Below are 21209 nucleotides of genomic sequence, written 5' to 3'. Positions count from 1 at the left end.
TCCAAATAAATATTCTCATTGATGGCAAAATGTGCATCTTTTGCTAAACAGGTAAATCAACTCTATTTATTGTTTTCGGAACACGCACATAAATATTCACTGCCAGCTTTGACTCTGTAACACAACAAGAAAAAAGTTTCCTTGACCCCTGACCTTGTTAAAGTGGCACCATTTTATGATGTCACATGATGGCGCCTAATGACCAACAAGTTTTATCACAAAACACATTTCCCATACAAATTATGATGTTTCGTACTAATCTTGGATCAACTTATTATAAAAAGTTACCTGGTTTTGTCTCCAAAACTGAAATGTCATATTGTCAAACTAGCCAAATTTACACAGATGCTGACCCATCTGTTGTGAAATTAAATACACTGAATTGATGGATGAACCCGAATGAAATAACATCTTAAATTATGTTACTTTCTCAGCAATGTAGGCTGATTCTCAGAGCGGTCCAGTTGCCAAGGTAATCCAGAAGTTTAGCTTTGCAAGTCAATACAAAAATGAAAACAATCATTCATCAGCGCCTGAATAAAAACAACAAAACACAACAGTACCCTTTACTGTAGCAGCTATTTTGACTCAAAATGACATTTAAGAGAGCACAGTGGCACAACATGGCAGCAAATCATAGCAGAATCTGCATTCCTAGGCTTTGGGCATAGACATATACATCACCGGACAGCTTCCCTCCTCATGTTCCAAACAGGAAGTACCTGCTGGCTCCAAGAGGTCAAACTTCTACTGATAAATAAAGAGCTATTACTCAGTCATCTGTTTGTCAGTGTAACCATTCTTCTTTTTAAACATCTTCTTGTTGATCTTATATATTTTTTTCATTACTTTTTTCTTTTTTACAAGTTATAAACTGACCAATCAGATGCCGTAGTGGAAGCATGTGGTACCCGTCGGCCCCTCCTCGAATGTTTGACTGACAGATTCTCCAGGCCTGCTTTCGGTGGAAGAGGAGTGGACTTGCAACAAGCTCACTCATGATTGGACCAATCACTGTCAACTGGCTCCGAATGGCAGCACCTGTATAGGCGATCGAATTGGCTTCATTTTGCTGGAGCTGGAGGTAAGGCATTTTCTATTGGTGATGTCACACTCGCTGTATATGAAAACTGAACTGAATAACCCCTCCTCCCTCGTGTTCCAGACAGGACGTATCTGCTGGTCCCAAGAAGCCATAATCCCAAAGACTTCGATTAAGACATGTTTGATTGACAGATACTTCTCCAAACTCTGCTTTTAAGTAGTAGAGGTGATTGATTGGTGAGAGTAGTTGTCATAGAAACAAAAGCTCAGACAGTTTCAAACCAATTGCCACTTCCTGACATCCTCTGGTTACAACATGGCAGCATCCATATTGGAAACAAATGAAAACCAAATTGACTTAATTCTGCTGGAGCTGGAAGCAAGAGATTTTCCGTGGATGATAGTTACAGTTCTTGTGTTTCTTTCATTCTGCTCTGATGTTTGATTTTTGTCCTGTAAAAGTGAAATACAATTTTGTGTAGAAAAACATTTACATAAAATTTGACTTTTGGCTGTAGACGTGGAACCAAACTGTTTACTGAAGGACTGGATTCATTCAGCGGCAGGAAACTGATGCAAAATACTGCAGAGTGGAATCAGTTTTCCGGGGCATGCTGGGAAACAGCAAAACCAATTTTAATTTAATGTTATAACCACAAAAACTAAGCAAACATTCATACTTGAATATATTTTCAAGTCCTAAAGTCATAAAGTTCTTGTTTGTGGAAGAAAATACTGTGTGGTAGAGATTCATTAGCCACAGTCTGGTGTAAAACTCTGGAATCTTTTTATTTAAAAGCAGAGATCAAGATTCAGCTTTTGCTGTGGAGTTGGAAAATCCAGTTTTTAAACCTTATTTATACACACACCTGAGAGCTGAAGATGTTTATTACATTGATAATGATTAGTTTGACGTTCCTAATTACAGATTTCTTGTCTCTGACTTTAGAAAAACCCATCAGCTTGGAGGCGGGGTTTATTTGATGGCGCTTTGACTCCGCTGATGCAAAGCTGGCTCACAGACGGCATCGTGTCATCTCAAACCATAAAAAGCGCACACAAAGGAGGAGCCTCTCATCAGGGGTTCACAGTGAGAAGTGGCTGAAGCTCTGTCTTTGTGAGTTTGTAGAAATGCAGAGCAGGAAGCTGATTGGAGCACGCCGATCGACCGTCGCTGCAGCCTCCTCTCAGTTCCCGGGGCGACCCATTTTAGGGGCATCTGGATGTATCAAGAAATGAAGAATATTCAGTCATTAATCATTGTGGTGTCAAGCTACATACACATCTGGATTTTTTTTCATTTTGTATTTAGTTGAGGTAGACCTATAATGGAAATAACAGGCCTCTCTCATCTTTTTAAGTGGGAGAACTTGCACAATTTGTGGCTGACTAAATACTTTCTTGCCCCACTGTATAAAAGAGCTGATGCCATATAATTTAAACAGCAATCATTCATTTCTCCTTTATGATCAATTTTCAAATGGTTGGAACTTCCGCGTATTGAAATCACCCAAACGTCATCGAGTCCCTGATGGGTCAAAGTTCAACTGGTTTAATTTTCAGTGCGCGTTCAAGGATTATGTACGTAGATCCAAAAAAGGACTTAGTAACTTGCAGTTTTGAACGCGTTCGCTTGACTAGAACATTTAAGACTTTTCGCTGGAAGTGGTCACTCGACCGCGTGTTTCTGAGCCCGGTGTGAACATAGCATTCATTAATCAAAGCCAGCTCCTTACTGTCTTTGTGGGGCTGGGCGGGTCTCGCCGGTGCTCTGTTTTTGTTCTGGATGTCCGAGATGTCCCTGTAGTCTCTGGATTTGTGGGGCTGGGGTTCTGGTCGGGACTTTGCCGGCAGGGGAGGGCGGCTGGGCGCCGTCCCGCCCTCTGAGCGCGAAGGCACCACCGGTTTCTTCTGCACTGTCGGGTGCAGGTTAGCGGGGGCCGGGGGCTGGGGTTTGTTGTCGGAGCAGGTGTAGGAGCGGTTTCGCGGGGTGGGCAGAGGTGGGCGTTCGAGCTCAGAATCTTTGGAGGACGACTGGGGGGGATCTCCAGCCGTGAGGTGGTCCGTCTGCTGATGGCTCGGCTCCTTTCCCCTGCCGTGGGATTTTCCCATCGACCCGTAGAGCGGATTGTCAAACATCTCTGACACGGGTTCATCTCCGCCCCTGCAGACGACAGCAGACAGTAAGTTTTAGTGCCTGTTTGAGATTTGAGGTTTCACAGCTTATGACCTTAAACTCACCCTGAAGACACTTTAGCTGTGGGGCTCAAATCATAACCAGCCTTCTTCGAATCTTTGCCCATCTGTCCAGCAGCGTCTGGCCCTCGGTTGAGCATGTTGTAACTCCAACCCTTTTCTTTTACGTTCCCAACTTTGAACGACAGTCCCATGTAGCTCGGGTTTGAAATGTCATGAGTCTGTGCCATGGCAAACCTAAAACCAAAGGAAGGAAACACACGTCACTGCTTGAACCCCAATGTCTTTGTTTATGGCACAACAAAGGACAAACATCTCACTTGTCTCCTCCTTTGGCTTTGAAAGGGACAGCATCATCCCTCTCAACTTTGATGAAATCTGAAAGCAGATTGTGATTGTGGTCAGACTTTTAGAAAAAGATCTTCATCTCGGAGGTGATGAGTTCTGGCCTCACCGTATAACTTCTCAGTGGGTTTGCCCTCTGAGGTTCGTAACTGGATGCCGCCTGTCAGCGTGCCAGTCTTCTCCCCGTGGTGAGTCAGTGTGACCTGAAACTCCCGGTAGCAGAACTGTGCAGCCCGCAGCGCCACACAACCCTCTCCTTGATGAAGGGAACATCCACGGCTTGTGAGCAAAGCTCCATTCAGCACAAACCAAAGTTTGCCACCTCGCCTTACCGTACGACTCGTCGCAGTCTACCGACTTCACGCAGATGAGGATGTGCTGGTCCAAGAGGTACTCCGGGTCAGAGATGATGGGAGTGAGCTTGGATGGAGAGGGCAAATAAAATCACGTCTGATGCTGAAACAAAAATGCTTTTCTGCTCTGAAAGCTCAGATTTACCTCAACTTGGTTGCCAAATGTGACTTTTATGGAGCCGTCAGACTGTTCCATGTTCTCCCCTTCTTTAGTCTTCATGCTCTCTGTCAGAGAAATCAAAAGAAACCTTCATGATCATCTTCAGTGGAATAAAGGAGTCCAGACGAAAGGTCAGAGGGAGGAAGCTCACTCTCCAAGCAGCTGGAATGGAATTCAATGAAGAACTTTGTCTTTGCTTTAGTCAACAAGACAGCAACGCAGTTCATGATTTGTATTCCTCCTTGACTTTCAGTGTTTGGATCTGAGGAACAGAAAACAGAGAAAATATCAGATTGAGGCTTTGAAGTGTCTGATCTTTATGTAGGTGAATGCTGTACTTGCCTTGTTTGGAGACAAACTGTGAAGCGACCCCGACTTCAAACGAGGCAAAAACAGGTGAGTGGTCACTGGTCATGATGTCATTAGTGCAACCTGCAGGACAAACACTTGGTTAGAGTCACCAAATCTGATCAAAAACTCAATCTTCTGTAAAGTCCCGCTAAGGCTGGATTAATATCTGTTGTCTAGGTGGTCTTTAGATTTTGATTATGCAGTTTATAACCCAAATCAAAAGACATGTTTCGTTTTTTAAGACATATTTTCAACAGGCAAGAGGAACTCATTAGGAATTCGTCCCTTAGTTGTGGGCGTGGCAGTCAGCTCAGCTCATTTCCCATCAGCCCTTTGTTTTCACCACTCCAAGCCTTAAGGGCTGCATTCCTGCATGTTTTCCAACATACCCTGGTCTGGCATGTTCTAATTTAAATTTCAAACTCAAAGCCCGGGAGCCGGATTCGGCCCTCCGGGTAATTCTATCTGGCCCTCCAGTTCATTTTATTTTATTGTTACTAATGGTCTGATGTTATCTTGTTGTCTTGTTTCTAACTTGTATAATCCTGACAAATATATTTTTATGGACAGTAAAATATTGAAAGTTATTTAAGGTTTAAGTTGATTTATTCTAGAATAATATTTCTGCCTTTTTATTATTCATAATTATGTTGAAAGTTACGGTTTTAAAGTTTTAAAAATTGGCATTCTTCTAGCTTTTTGGACTATTTTGGCATTTACTAAGATTTTTCTTTGGCTATTTTGGAATTTGGCTAATATTTCAGCTTAATGCTTAATGCTAGCTGTTTTGGCTTATTTAGGCTTTTTCTGTTTTTTTTACGCTATTCTGAAGTTAAGTTATTTTTTCAGCTACACGCTGGCTGTTTTAACTAACCTAAGATTTTTTTCTTTAGTTTTTCAGGTTAATTTACGTTTAGCTAATATTTTAGCTGGCTATGAGCTTCAACGTTTTCAGCTATGAGCTTCAGCGTTTTTTTAGCTATGAGCTTCAGCGTTTTCAGCCATCAGCTTCTGTGTTTTCAGCTATCAGCTTCAGTGTTTTAAGCTATCAGCTTCAGTGTTTTAAGCTATCAGCTTCAGTGTTTTCAGCTATCAGCTTCAGTGTTTACAGCTATTAGCTTCAGTGTTTTCAGATATCAGCTTCTGCGTTTTCAGCTCATAGCTTCAGTGTTTTCAGCTCTTAGCTTCAGTGTTTTCAGCTATCAGCTTCAGTGTTTTCAGCTATCAGCTTCAGTGTTTTCAGCTATTGGCTTCAGTGTTTTCAGCTATGATCTTCAGTGTTTTCAGCTGTTAGCTTTAGTGTTTTCAGCTATCAGCTTCAGTGTTTTCAGCTATTAGCTTCAGTGTTTTCAGCTATCAGCTTCTGCGTTTTCAGCTCATAGCTTCAGAGTTTTCAGCTATCAGCTTCAGTGTTTTCAGCTCTTAGCTTCAGTGTTTTCAGCTATCAGCTTCAGTGTTTTCAGCTCTTAGCTTCAGTGTTTTCAGCTATCAGCTATAGTGTTTTCAGCTCTTAGCTTCAGTGTTTTCAGCTATTAGCTTAAGTGTTTTCAGCTATGAGCTTCAGTGTTTTCAGCTATTAGCTTTAGTGTTTTCAGCTATCAGCTTCAGTGTTTTCAGCTATCAGCTTCTGTTATTATCGCAGGTAATGCTATATTATGTTGAAAAGTTATGGTTTTAAAGTTTTAAAACCTTTTTTAGAGTGTTTAATAAATGTTTAACCTGTTCTGTAATGTTTGTTTTGCATTTTGGCCTTTTGTGCGATTGAGTTTGACACCCCTGTTCTAATTGGCTGAACACACCTGAACCAGGTAATCAGTCACAGGGCTTGGATATCTGCAATCATGCAGACATGGCAGTTCTCGAGGCCTGGAGTTGCCTATCCCTAGTTTGCACTCCCTCACTAGCTTATAGCACAGCAAAAGCCCAAGCTAACGTTAACGCAGAAAATAAATACAACGGCAAGCAATATTAGAATTATTCCGTTGTACAGTTTGAACCAGATTCCAGCTCAGACGAGTAAAACAAAGACATTAATAGATCTATTTGTCTCCATGTTGATGCTTCAGAATTGGAGAAGAAGGGAAACCTAGGCCATCCTTTAGCAAGAAGTAGTGCTCTTGAAGTTCATTTTATCAAGCATGCTTCATTATAATTATAGGTAGCAAGTACTTTAGGCCATGTTTGTGTACTGCAGGAAGTATGCTAACTGATAACGTCTTATAAATAGAAACATTTTAAGTTTAAAACATATTAAAAGCACTGTATAAAAAACAACAAACTTGAAGTATACTTCCTCACTTTTAGCATAGACTAAATATACTTGTAAACTTAAATAGGCTACTTATTTAAGGAACACATTGAACTTTTAGTCTGGAAAATAGATGTTTTAGCTCTCAGTTTTCTTACTATCAACTCGTTTGGCCTGAAAACTAAACATATTTAAGCTGCATTAACTAAAATGCTTCTGGGGTCAAACTGAATACTTTGCTCTTTCCTGCTGTATTTGTTCATTGTTTGATTAAAAGTACTTCTGGTGTTATTTTTTTTTTTTTTGCTGTACGACACAAAAGGTTTGTGTGCCGCAAAGCCCCATGATTTGCCTCTGTAAGCTATGCAAATAACTTCAACTCTAGTCACTATTTCCTCATTTCTAAAATGAGACTAAGAGGAAAGTACAGAAGTGAAAGGTCTGTGGAAATGTCCAGGTTGGAAAAGTAGGAGTGTTGGTGTACTGAAGTCCCACTCCCTCTAAGCCTCCACTTATGCACACAAAAATGCCAAAAATATCAAAATGTTGCTGTGTTGAAACAACAGGACGCGTTCTCTACTGTGATGTAAAGAGCTGCTGTTTACTCAGAGGATTCTTTCAAAGGGAATTATTCAATCTGCATGTTAGTCAAAGTTAAAGGTTCGTGAAGATTTGTCCCCTTTGAGGGCTAAAAGTCGGGATTTCTTCTCATTCTTTTGCTGTCCAGATTTGAATTTCAAACTTTCAAAAATGAGCCAGATCGTCCTCTCACATAATAGTGAAAGCATATAACTTTAGCTACATATTTAGACTCTGATGATCCAGAGCTAGAAATTTGGCATTGATGGAAAAACACTTATTACATGTCATTGTAGATTTATGTGAAAAGGACAGTCAAACCTTTCAGTAAATGATTATTTAGGCCGGGTGTTGCCTGCACAGAGAATACACCAAAACCCTTCCATGAATAATCACTTATAAAGGCTATTTTATAACCTTTGCCTTTTGTGCAACACTCTGAAAACTTTAGTTGAAAATTTTAACCTTGTAAAAAAGATCACTTACTTATTCTTATGAAAACCATCTTCCTGTTCACAAAAACATGCTTTACACTAAATAACACAGGCCTATACAACAGCTACTTTTTGAAGTTTCGATTGTTTTCCCTCATTTTACTTTAGATCCAATCATTAGGAAATATAATTTTTATTTTGATCAAGGTCCGGCTTTTGTCTCTTCAAGGATTTGAGTTTATTGTTTCTGTCATGTTTGAGTTTATTTTTTGTATAAATGCTGAGTAGCATTCTTCTAACCATTCTGGATGTTTTTGGCTCACACTTCAGTCCAAACCGTTTCCTGCAGTTTAACTACACAAAACTTGAATGTTATCAGACTTGTGTCCAGGAGAGTGTCCTGTGACCTCACCAACATCTTTCAGTGGAATAAAAATCAATCATCATGGCATAGTACAGGGTGAAAATGAAGCCATAGCTCATGTACTAACACCTGAGATGAGCATCACCAACATTATTGGAAAGGAAAAATGCAAAACATCTTTTTTTAGCCCTAGACATGCAGCCTGAAAGACACTTTGCTCAGCTTTGTTGTCTCAGTTTTTTGACTAAATTCTTATTCCTGACTTTTTAAAGGGACAGGGGGAAAAACACCACCCCAAACAGAAGATTACATAATGACCAATTAAAACAGGTCACATTTTAACAGAGTCTTGACAGCACATGAAAATATGTCACGTCTATTCTCATTAAGTTCTCAGCATGGGACTGCGACTCAGGACTCTATGGTAACCATCAAAACTTAGAAGCAACTGTGAGCCTGCAAAGACAGAGCCCTTCTTAATAATCTACAGTTTTGTGAACGAATGCAAATGCATTCAAATAGTGCTGATCTGTGATCTGATATGGTTCAAAGAGAAAGACAGCGTTAGATTTTCAGAAGGACGTAACAAAACCCACCCATTTATAAACCTACTGAATCCCTTTAAGGGTCAAGGAGCTGGTGGAGCCAAACTAGTGATTGTTGGGTAAATTTAGAGGCACCAGTTAAGCTATGAAGCATGTTATTGGACGACAGGACGAAGCCAAGGTGCTCAGAGAAAACCAACGTGTGTTGGTAGAGAATATGTAAACTCCACACAGAAAGGTTGCAGAGTGAAGGTGCAAACCACGGTGCCACCGTTCAACACCAAAACAACCCCCCCACTCTCAAATTAAAAATACATTCCTCTTCCTTCTAATATCAAAACCTCAAAGTGAACTACTTACCATACGAGTGGCAAACAACATGAACCAGAGGATAAGACTTTCTCAGGACTCGATCACACCATGAAGGTAAGTTGTATTTGGTCTGTAGAAAGAATTTGTAAGCAATGCATGAATGATATTTTTATGGACAGAGCTGTAAACATGAATAAATTACAGGCATGCTCAAGTGTTTTCCACTAATAAACTTAAAGCATGTCATCTTTTGATATATTGCATAGGTGTTCCCAGTGGCCTTTCAAGCCTTTAGCTGTTTTAAGCAAAATACAAATACTTTGTTTATATTTTCTGCAGAGTGGCAGAAGTTCATTAAAATCTGCCTTTAAGTTGTGGGTAGGAATGTTGGCACTGAGTAAGCCCGCCCCACTCCTCGCCATCAATCTGTTTACACCATCTACCACTATCCCCAAAATCACCACAGGTATGGTTTGGGACTGTTTAATGTAAATGCTCATAATACCAGGCCGTACTGCTCAATGGAAACAAGACTTAAAGGTCCAAAATTCAGATGAGATATGACTTCTTTTGTGTTTTTCTTTCCTTTTTTTGACTAAAATGTGGAACTAGGAGGTAACGGATAACAAAGATAAAAGTCACGAGGACAAGCTTACCCCTGTGGCTTTGGCCTTTGTGTAGGCATACTTCTCCCTCGTGTCTCTCTCAAAACGATACGTGGGTGCAAAAGTGATATCTTCTTCATCTGCAGAAAAAAACAAACCACTTGTCTAAGTCTTTCATTTATATCATAAGACTTGAACCATCCCTTCGTCTCTAGAACCAACTGAATCCCTTTTGGGATCACGGGGTTGCTGGAGCCAATGAGTGAAGGTTAGGAACAACTACAGGTCGCCAGTCTGTTACAAGGCCACACAATCCCACACACAAAGGGACAATTTACAATCCTCCGTTAACCTGAAGCATTTTTTTCCCCTTTGGGTCGCTCTCACTGTGAGGCAAGAGTGCTAACCACTGCACCACCATGCAGCCGAAGACTTGAAACCCTCAGAAACTGCTAAGCATCAATCTGACAGTGGTTGTTCTGTCATTTTAAAATAATCTGGAGTTTACTCTCCTCGAGCACAAAATACAATAGTTACAACTCAGCTATGCAGGCATGGCGGTGGACGCCATTAAACCAGTGAGACCATCTGTCACACATGACCATCCAAAACTAGTTATTGGAACAGAACAAAAAGGAAAAAATCTAAAAACTACTGAAAAAAAAAACAATTTAACAAAACTGAGATCGATGTTTTTGTATTGATTGTTTACTTCTTTGATCTGATGTTGTACTTCCGTGCATATTCATTGTTTTGCATATTTTTGAATTTCTAGTTCCTCTGAAACAGTCAGAATAATCCTGCTTTTGTGGCTCCACAGCTCACCAAAATGCAAGAAGACCTTTTCGTCGTTCCTCTCCATTCTGAGCTGGTCTTTGGTAAGAAGTTCCTGGTACTGCTGCTGTTTGATCTTTGACACAATGTGCTCAGCTTCCTGTAAAGGGAAACAGAGCAAAGAGCTGAGACCTGACAACCTGCCAGCTCAATCCTACAGCAGCCACTGAAGCTCTGATGTCAGGAAAAGTGTGGAGAAATTCTTTCTGCGCTGCTTATTTTAAAGTATTTATCCTGATCAACTTACTGTAGATGGAAGTTCAACACGGTAGTTCAAATCCCCGAGCCAGAAGAGGTGTGTGAATCGATGTGTGATGTCGAACGGGTTGAGCTTCTTATCGCCCAGATTTAAGAATCTCAATATGTTTGTGTAGTTCTGATTTCGCCTGCAAATATGACAAAAAATATTCAGAAAAGAAGAAGTAAATAATGCATTTAAAAAACAAATGAAAACTCAACTTGTTGACCCCCACCAGCTCACTTTTCTCAAAAACATTTGTGAATAAATAACTGCACAGGTGTTGAGCAATGCTTTCTCAGACGATACAAATGTTAAAATGGCAACAGTTGTGAAGTTCTTAGTGTTTGTAAGAAGACCCACTCTGGATGAATGAAGCATTATGGATGTTTATCCATCTAAAATTGCTCTCTTAGTTGTCCTCAATTCTCCACAGATTTATAGTTTTGATCTTCCAAAAGCAAAAAAAGAAGTTTCACAAAGACGTTTCATTGCAAATAGAATTGTGTTATAATTTAGGAGGTTTTATAGCAAATCACCAGAAGGTTGGCATATCTTTTCTGCAAATATGATATAATAAGACGTAAAAATAGCTTCAAATAAAATACAATGATGACAAAATGGAGACAATTTGTTTTTACACCAGAAGCTTGTATGACATTCTTTTCTTATACAAAAAATATGCAAAATAAGAAAAATAATATCTTCCTCTTTGCCTTTAATTATTCCTTTTAGGGGTTGCCATGCCGAATCACTAGCCTCCATTGGATTATACCTTTAGTATTCTTCTAACTCACACCAACCAACCTCATGTCCTTCACCACATCCATCCTCAGCATCCTTTAACCAACTTAATCAATGTTCCTCCTCTCAACATGTCTAAATCATCTCAATCTGCCTTATCTCTAAAACGTCTAACATGATCTGTTCCTCTGATGGGTTCATTCCTGATCCCGTTCATCCTCATCACCCCAAAGAGAACCTCAACACCTTAATCTCTGCTACCTCCAGCTCTTCTCTCACCACAGTCTTCTACACCTTTACTTTCATTCTTGGTTCTCTATGCCTCTGTTTGGTGCAGTGCGGTTCATGTGTTGTCTCTCTGTCCCACTCCCCTCTGGGAGAGAGATTTCAGATTCCAGGTGGCTCGTCTGTGCTCCTGTTCTTGGCTGTGGACCTCACCTCTGGCTCGCCCCCAACAGCTGTCCCAGCTCCATCTGGATGAAGCCCACCTGCTACACTAATTCATGCATGTAGTTGTAGAGGTAGATAAGCTAATTCCTCTTTAACAGTCCAAGTACATCACCTGTCCACCCTGGGAGAGGATCCCTCCTTCATGTGGACATTCCTGAGGTTTCTTCTTTTTTTTCCTGGATTTGGGATTTTTTAGGAGTTTTTCTTTACTGAAAAGGATGGTTTAAGGCCAGACTACCCTCTGCTCAGACTACGAATCACAATGTAATCTTCAAACATCATGATCCCTCATCCAAACCACAGCTCCTCTCTAGGTCATACTTTCTTAAGATCTACATAAACAAAATCCTTCTAATCACTTCGGTTCTTCTCCAGCAGCATCCTCTCAGTAAATATTACGTTTGTAGTTACTGTTGCTCACAAATGCTCACATCTGACCTCAGCATAGCTTCCACTGCTCCTTCCCATAACTTTAATGTGTGACTCATCAGCGTTGTGAGTCACACAATGAATATATTCATATTTTTACAAATGAATTTTATCTATATATATTTATAAAATATACCGGTAAGTAATGAAATAATATAAAAATATATATAGTGAAAAGGACTGTGTAGTATGATTAATGTAATTCTTAACTTATTAAGTTTTTCTTTTTGTTTGGTTTTTTAAAAGACACTTGTGGGTTTTGTTCTTGTTTAATTGAGTTTTAATTTGGTTGCAATAATCCAGAAAAGGTCAAAAGATAAATTCAATAAACAAACTGAGTCTGCAGAACTATAGTGAGATGAAAGCATCATAAATGTACTGAGATATGGTGTCCTCCTCACCTGAGCTTCTTCTCACTTCCAGAGGTCAAGTGACTGTTGACAAAACCGAAAGAGGTTCCGTTGAACATGAAAGACACGCCCACTGCTCCCTTGTTCCCTGCAAGCAAACCAGGGGTTACAACCAGCCCACAACCAGAAGGGTTGGGATAGGTCAGGCCATAGAGGACAACTCACCCAAAGTATTGGCTATCCCGGTCTTCACACTGTCAGAGAAGATGTGGGAGATCCGGTTCTCATGCTCAGGCTTGGCGAGGATCATAATCCGGATGTTCCACAAAGTGTGAGAAGCCACCTGGTTGTTGAGACACATGTGTTACAGGCTGCCACGTCACATGACAGTGGTTGTGTTTTACACACCAGCTTGAAGCTAATGTTTGTGATGTTCCTCAGGACACTTTTCACAGTGTCGACCCACTCCCTCTCACTCAATGGATCCTCTTGAGTCCCGATGACGTAAAAATCGTGCGGGATGTGGTCAGCGCTTTCATCGCTCGTCTTCCCTTGACCCTTACACTGAAACCAGGAGTCGATGTTGCTGGGAGGACCCACACCTCCTGCACAGATAAGGAGCAGTTATTGGATTATCAGCTGCCGGTTCTCGACGATCGTGACGTTGGAAATTTGCTACCCATGTTCCAGGTGCCAACAAACACTGTGATCATGTCGGGTTCAGGCTTTTCAGAGTGCTTGTTCTTCATTTGTTGGAGCAGCTGACAGAAGCCTTCCCTTTTCTGGAGCACAAGAAATAAAAAAGGGCTGTTCTAATTCATTCTGTTTAGCCAACAAAAGAATCACAAAATATCAGCGGACCAATGCAGATCTTTACCTTTGTGTCATCAAAGACAAACTCTTTTTTCAAAGTCTTCTCTTTCTCCGTCTCCACCATGATTATGAGCTTGGCGTGCATTTTCTGGGACTTCACCAGCTTCAGGACTGAAAAACAGAAATGCATTTTTTTTTTTAAATCCACAGAATGCTGACAACTTTATCAAACTTCTGGATGCAGATGTGCTGAGTGGAATGAGCTTTGTATGCTTGACTTTTGCAGCAACAACTCTTGTGTATGTTGGGGAACGTGGTAGAACAACAGTTAACAGGTAAGACGAAATCCTTATGCTGTTAGTGATGATAACTAAATCACATGAATCATCTAATTTATTGAAACAACCCCTCAAATTTTGGTTTAAATCATACATTTACAGATGAAAATGTGTGAAGGACGAGACAACAGAAAAAGGCTGTTTACATGGTGATCTGAAAGTAGTACGTCTCATTTCAAGCACAGCTGAGAGGCAGAGAAACAATTCATTTGGACTTTGACCAAGCCGTTGTCCGCCATCTTGGGAGTCAAGCACACGTTTTGAAACATCCAATGGGTAAAATTGGTGCAGACTCTGCAGTAAACGTTTTGTATGTCAGGTGAATAGGTAAAAAATGATTCAAACTCGTCAACATACAGTATTCATCTGTGCAGAAAATTAAGAAATTGGTTTGTCTCAGCCTTTGCCTAAATTTAGAAAAATGCAGAGTAGATCACATTTCTTCATGCAGGCTCGCTTGTGTGTGTCGTGGACTCGCTGATCATCTGCTCTACTCTCCTAGGAAATTTGAGCAGCTCCTTCGGATTTAAAAGTTTCAAACAAGTCAGTCCCTCCAGGATTTTGCAATGTTGCAATCGCAATTTTTAATGCAAATTCAAGCAAAGCTGAGATTTGTTCCTCACCCCAGTCAGAGGGGCTAAGCGGGCCCCATTTGGTTTAAAAGGGGGCATAAAATGTGGGCCCCGATTGGATTTGTCCACAGTTCCCGTGGTGCTCTCCCTGTCTTTGCCCACATTGGCTTAAGTGGGCAATCAGTGGGTTGGCTCACTACGCTAGCCAGCCTCTCACTTATCAAACTCCGCTGTTTCAAGCTAGCGAGCTCTGCTGTATTAAACTAGCGAGCTCCAATGTAGGAAGCACCGCTGTCTTTAGCTAGCAAGCTCTACTGCAGCAAGCTCTGGTGCATTGAGCTAGCGAGCTCTACTGTACTAAGCTCTGTTGTATTAAGCTACCAAGTTCCACTGTATTGAGCTACCAAGCTCTATTGTAGCGAGCCCTGCTGTAGAGAGCTAGCAAGCTCTGGTGCATCGAGCTAGCAAGCTCTGCTGCCCACTGGATGGCTGGCTAGCATTGCAAGCCAACCCACTGAATGTCCACTTAAGCTGATGAGGGCAAACAAAGGTGGGGCCACCATGGAAACTGTGGACAAACCCATTTGGGGCCCACACCTTCTGCCCACTTTTAAATCATATGGGGCCCACTGGGACTCTCCAACGTTACAGTTTTATCTAATTTATCCATTCATACATATATGAATTTTTAATACTGTAGATGCACATGTCTTGGTTATCTTCTTTTCTATTTTTGCTTGAAAAAAAATCAGCTCCAAATTAAACATTCCCATTAAAATGGTGTAAACTTGCCGGATCTCTGTGTTTTTTCTTCTTCTTAGCAGCCACATCTACTGTAGTAACATCACATTTTTCTTTTTTTAACTTTTAACTCTCTTTGTCTTTCATCGACTCATAGACATCCATCTCTTCCATTGGCCATTCTGTCTCTGTAGATGTGTCTTTGTTTAGGTACTCGTATTGCAGTGACTCTATATGGTCTTGTTAGCATACTTGCATATATTTCTCATGAGAGTTCTGGCTAAACAGAACTTCTTCCCACAGCCAGGTTCTTACTTTTATTGTGGACAAAGTATTTGTCTTCAGGTCCCTCCTTTGATTTCTTAAAATAAAGCTTTCCACTCTCCACGTCCACCTTCAGGAACATCTTTGTGGACATACCGAGGGATTCCTGCTTGACCTGCAAAAGGAAAGATGGTTCGGATCAAATAAACTGTAGCCTTCAGATATCTTTTTGCTTTTTTGGTTTTACACAGAAAGAATGGATCACCTCAAATGTAACAACCGGGATGAGAGACTTCCTGTGGCCTCCATCGTATCCAATTGTCTCAAAAACGGTGTTTTTAGCCTGATAGAAGAAATGCAGAGATGCTTTTAGATCTTTAGATGTGTCAGAAGGAAAAACAGGGTTTGTCTCATACCTTATCCTCAATAGAGTAGAGCAGCTTTGTGAGTTGCTCCAGTCTGTCTGATATAGACTGAGATGAATTGGAAGAAATCTGGAAAGAAAGAGTGATGCAGAATGACAGAAGTGTTAGGTTTGTGTTTGGGACAAAACCGAGGATCAAAACTGAAACCAACTTGTTTTGAGAACAATCCAGGACCCGGAGAGAGCTGCTGGTCCAGCGCTCGGTGGAAGATCTCCAGAGCCGGCAGGATTTGGGAAATCTCACTGCCAGAGTGAAAGTCTGATTAATGAAAACCTGTAAGAAAATCCATGTATCTTCTCAGCTGGAACTTCACCTGTTTAGGTTTTTGCAGACTGCCGCGAGTAGCTTCTTCAGGCCAGGCAGGCTTAAGTTTCCGTTCTGTGCTTGTTCAGCGTCCAAGCAGATTGAGGTCCTAAAATACTCCTGGAGGGCCATCTGATGCTCCTCTGACAAACTGGAAACGCAACAGCAGATGTTCAGAGTACTAAAGCTAACTAATACTTTTTGGAGCCTTCTTTATGGGACTTTTTGGTGCTTGTGAACTCACTGGGACATGTCCACATGCTGCAGTCTCATCTGGTAGGTGTCTGACAGAGACTTGCTGGCTTGTTCCATAGTCTTGGAGTCATTTTCTTTAGGGTCTGGTGAGATCTTTCTGGGTGGGAGTTGGGGCGGATGGTTGGTGGATTCTGCAACATAAAGGAGATTTAGGTGCATTGTGTTTTCTGTTATCATTGATAAATTCCTACAAAATGGTTGGTGACCTTGCTCTTCCTCGACATCCTCCTCTCTTGGGACCGGGTACTGAAGGTGCGTGATCAGACCCATGTTGGGGCTGTAGTAGGCGTCCACCAGCTCGTTCAGCAAAGTGAAGAACCTAATAGGAACCCCGTCTGATGCCTACAGAACCAGCCAAAGTTAACATGTGACTTTTTCCCCATAGTTTTAAGCTTCACAAATACATATAGCTATGTTTCCTTCACACATACAGTACAAGTCAGAAGTTTGGGCACACCTTCTCATTCAATTGATTTCTTCTTTTTCACGACTATTTGTACTGTGGATTCTCACTGAAGACTGTTGATCAAGAAGGCTGATGCCTGTGTTGATGCAATATTGATAGTATCGAACTCAAGTTGGTATTGGATCAGTACTGAACCGCAGATATCAATATTTTTACTCACGTTTGAAACTGTTCGCTATCTGCAAAAAGTACCCAGCTGAGTGTCTGCCTCACCACTCTCACCAGTCCTGTGAGATCTCAGCAGCAGATCTCAGAGTGCATGCATGCAGACGGCATGCATCGCTCACCCTAATTACACTCTATTTAAAGTTGTCTATGAGGAGTTACTTTTCACCTGTTTTTATTGTTCTATTTAAAGCCTAAGAAGTTATAAATTATTTATATTTCTACCAATTGTTTTTGTTAACATTAAACATTTTGATTTATTTTAGTATCACAGTTATTTGTTTCTTTTGGTTTGTAGATTGTTTTGCATTCACGTCTTCACTTTTTATTTAATTTTAAAACTATTTTCCATTTAATTGAAAACATCGTCCAAATTTTCTTTTTAGGTTTATCAAGTAATTTAAAAAAGGGAAATTTAAAAAAAAAAACAATAGAGATTTTGAAGTTCATGTCACATCCACCACATTTACAAAAAATATTGATATTGGCGATATTGACTGGCATCAGATCTGTACCAGCCGTGATATTAACGTTTTATTTTCTGCTGTCTCCCCATAGATGGTGCACTACAAATAATGTGACATTTGTTAAGGTGCAGAAACACTCATGTGGTGTCGGAAGATGTGTTCATTATTGGACGTTCATGTGTGTTTCACGAGTCGGACAGTCATTGATTCTGATTATTCCGGCAACACATGAATGCAGCATTTCTCTAATTTATGTTTTTCCTTTGTGGAACATTAAGTCATTGGTCCAATTGGCTCTAAATAAGGAAAAAAAAGGCTGTAGTTTTGATACGAAAGCTCCAAAATTTTCTGTTTTAAAATATAAAGATTTATTTTTAATAAAAATTAAAGTATGTTTTATGTCATTTATTTCTCTTATTAGGTGGATTACCAAAACGCTCTGCTCCTGGTCCGGCCCTTCTGTCACATTTTAGAACACTTTGTGGCCCAAAAGTCTAAAGGTTTGCCCACCCCTGCACTAGAATATCACTAGAATACATTTTCTGTATGTGCAAAACTTTATTGAAATTCTAGAAATGTAAAAAAAAAAACACAATTACGCTATTACACTGTTTCCATTAAATCATAATTATGCAAATAAACACAAATCAACTCACATAACAAGTCATTCAAAATAATGGCGGCTCATTTGAACAAAACTTTGATTTACAGCAGATACATTCAATTCTGACACAACAGCAGCGCTCATCATCACATATCCAAGGAGACGTCGACGTCTTATTCAGAGCGGCTACGAATGAAAGGATTTTGGGGGATTTCACTCTTGTGGATCCAACAATTCCAGATGACACACTAAACTTTTGATGAGCTGTGTGATACTGTGGGACCGCTTGTGGCGCCCACTGACTCATTTAATTTGAAAAAAATTAAATGTGTTTCTATTGCAGTTCTGCAAAACAATTTTTTTTTCAAAACTGTCGTGTTTCCACCAGGCAAATTTATTACTGCAAATCCAATTTGCGCAATTTCAAAGTCAATGGAAACGTAGCTGTCTAAAACGTTCACAAGATTTTGAAAATGTGGGGTCGACACACAAAAGTACTGAAGGGATATGTTTAGCCAATACTTTTAAATAAAAACTGTTTAAAAAATGTTAAAAAATTATTTCAAATTTACATTTAAAACCCTGATAGTTTTTATAAGAAGCCAAATAACTGTCCCAAATGTACTTCAGTCCAGATGTTAAAATCTTTCTCCTTTGGGGTGAAACTACTTTAGCATCTAACAGCATATTTTGCAGGTATCTAAATATTTCTGTTTTTACAGGAAGACCTGACAGTAACTTGCACTTCAAAACTCCAATCCTAAGTAAGCTCTTGTTGTGAAATAAAATAATGTCACTTTTTTTCTAAATAGGTCACTTAAGTTCAGACAAACTGCATACACCAGTTTGGTTCCTATTTTTTGGCATCTAAACACCATCACAAAGAGCTCATTGTGTTTTCTGATGATTTTAAGACCAACCATCAAGTTTATTTATTTTATCCAAATTATTATTGGGAGCAGGATTTGGTGGTAAAAACACCTCAAGGCTCAAAAACACCCCCAAAGCAAAAACAATTCTACAATTAATTATTCAGCCTTGGAAACCAACTGCAGATGAAGCAGTTGAAGGCTGTCTTTTTCACATATTCTCGTCCACAATAGATCAAGAGGATTTTATCAAGGCTAACACGAGGTTTTTTCCAAGAACTCCATTGTTTTGCCCTTCAGTTTAGCTTTGACTTTTAGTCAATCTCCTGTTGAAGGACCCATAGCCAGCAGGTGACCAAGCTTTCTAGGAAATTTGGGCTAAAAGTGCCTTGATTGGCTTGAGATTTATTTAAGAAAGTCTGGACCAGATGCACCAACGGACCCCAGAGCATTATCAGCCCTCCTCCGTGGTACAGCGTAAAAAAAAAAAAAAAAAATCTGCTTCATTTTTGTGTTTGTGAGCAAAATGGACTTCTCCAAAAAGCTCTGGTTTAGTCTGATCTGTCCAAGGGGCGTTCTCTCAAAAGCTACGGCACATCATGGACTTGCATTTCTCTGTTTAAAATGTCAGTTAAATAAATAGACTGCAGGAGGAGGCCCTGCTGTCTGCATATGTGCTTCAAGGCCTTTCTTTGAGGCAAACTCAAAGCTTCCCACAGAAAGTCCAAGTTTTCAGAAAGCCGGTTGGAGCCTCAGCGATATGCAGCAGCTGGATTGTAGGTTTACAGTGTAAAAATAACCCAAGCTTGTATTCAAAGCAAGAAAGCCACAGATGAGCTTAAAAAAATAAAAAAGAATTTCCCTCCTCATCTATTCTGTTGAATAGTTTTTTCATGTTTTAGATCATACACAAAAGTGCTACAGATCTACAGCCTAGACCCGCTCAGATAGTTCATCTCTGGTTCTTGTTTCAAAGAGCTGCTGCAGCTTCCTTCATCCTAACTAACCTTTATCTCCAAAGTTGCACAACCTCATATCAGAATCTGCTTTCTCTCAGGTTAAGAACTTCTTCTGTTCTTCTCTGTTAAGCAGAATATACCGTCCACCTCACTTGATTTCAGAAATTCTGAGTTTGTTTGATTGCTCAAACGCATTCTTCAACCTGCAAGAAACCTTACAAGACTAGAAAACGCTGCGTGCCAGCAGCTGCTGTACGAGACATATCACCTAATCTGAGGTTTATCAAAGGGAAAAATCAGTCGCTTGTGTCAAAGTGTCCACCCACCTGAACAGAGAGCTTTTTGTCCTCGTTTGGAAGGATTCTGTATGTGTAAACACATGTCTGGAATCTGGGAGAGAATTGCAAATGTTTGTCACTGCAAAATGACAACTGCAATATGAAAACATGGGAATTCAGCAAATAAAGGTCAGCCCAAGAAAAGTGGTGCAGAGGGCAAAGGCTGCTGCTTTGCAACAGCACACAATGAAAAGTAAAAAAAGGAACTAGTTTTGGATTGCAAAGTGTAAAATAAGCCAAAACATGGGATGTGAAACCTTTAAAGACATCAGGGGGCTTTTACTTTAAACCGTCTTAGACGCAGAAAAACCTCAAAATTCTGCAAAAAATACAAAAAATGTTTTCCATGAGAGGATAAACATTTAAAACACGCTGTAATAAGTCACTGGTAAAGCATTTTAAACCAACTGCTACACATCCATGATAGTTAAATATTGATAACTTACAAAACACAGAGAGCGTACGCTCCCTGTATGGACTCGCTGTCCCGGATAAGGAAGCTCCCATCTCTTGCTGTATTGGAGAGAAGATTTTCGGCTTTGGATCGGGTTATATTACCATGGTACCAAGGTTGAAAACTTGGCATCCTGCTTGTCGTCAAAGAGCCTGAGCTCTGGTGTTTTGCATCAGCTTTTTGAAGAAAATAACACTAGTAATCAAACAAACACTAGCTTATCTCTCTTGCCATTTTAATCTCCTTTAATTTCTCTCATCTGATCATCCTCTGCCTCGTCAAGCTGTTAAAGGAAGCTGCTGCGAGCTCTGCTCTGAACTTCCTCATTCGTCTGGTTGCAGAGAGGAGGGCAGTGGTGCCTCCAGTCTGTTGCATGACAGGTCCGGAAAATAGAAATGCAGGCTTTGCCATGCACTGGAGCAGTCCTCCTCTCAATTTTCTAATTATTAACTGACAACTCTGAAAATCATCAAACTGATTCTCAAAAAGCACCTTTAAGGAAAGAGAAATGCAGAAACAGGAAGTAAAATAAGCTTCGAATTTGTAGGTTTTCACTTTTTTTTTTTTAAATTAAACCTGCAGTTTGTCTTCAAGT

General features: G+C 40.2%; 1 protein-coding gene across 1 annotated transcript; it reads right to left on the bottom strand.

The window, feature by feature from the left end:
• Nucleotides 1-1814: 1814 nt before the first annotated feature.
• On the bottom strand, nt 1815-21051 carry inpp5d (inositol polyphosphate-5-phosphatase D). Its single transcript, XM_024279380.2, has 27 exons — nt 20607-21051; nt 20149-20212; nt 16499-16634; nt 16282-16423; nt 16048-16188; nt 15886-15976; nt 15726-15803; nt 15575-15652; nt 15361-15484; nt 13459-13565; nt 13261-13363; nt 12990-13186; nt 12807-12924; nt 12633-12729; nt 10618-10756; nt 10362-10470; nt 9588-9676; nt 8980-9061; nt 4441-4530; nt 4250-4360; nt 4084-4163; nt 3918-4005; nt 3695-3841; nt 3561-3618; nt 3286-3477; nt 2781-3208; nt 1815-2263 (listed from the first exon to the last, which is right to left on the bottom strand). The coding sequence occupies exons 1-27, from the start codon at nt 20744-20746 to the stop codon at nt 2232-2234; spliced, it is 3261 nt and encodes a 1086-aa protein (XP_024135148.1). The 5' UTR covers nt 20747-21051; the 3' UTR covers nt 1815-2231.
• Between the last annotated feature and the right edge of the window lie 158 nt (nt 21052-21209).

Source organism: Oryzias melastigma, linkage group LG4 (assembly GCF_002922805.2).
Source record: "Oryzias melastigma strain HK-1 linkage group LG4, ASM292280v2, whole genome shotgun sequence".
In the NCBI taxonomy this organism is placed as follows: domain Eukaryota; kingdom Metazoa; phylum Chordata; class Actinopteri; order Beloniformes; family Adrianichthyidae; genus Oryzias; species Oryzias melastigma.
This window is presented reverse-complemented; position numbering and strand designations above follow the sequence as displayed.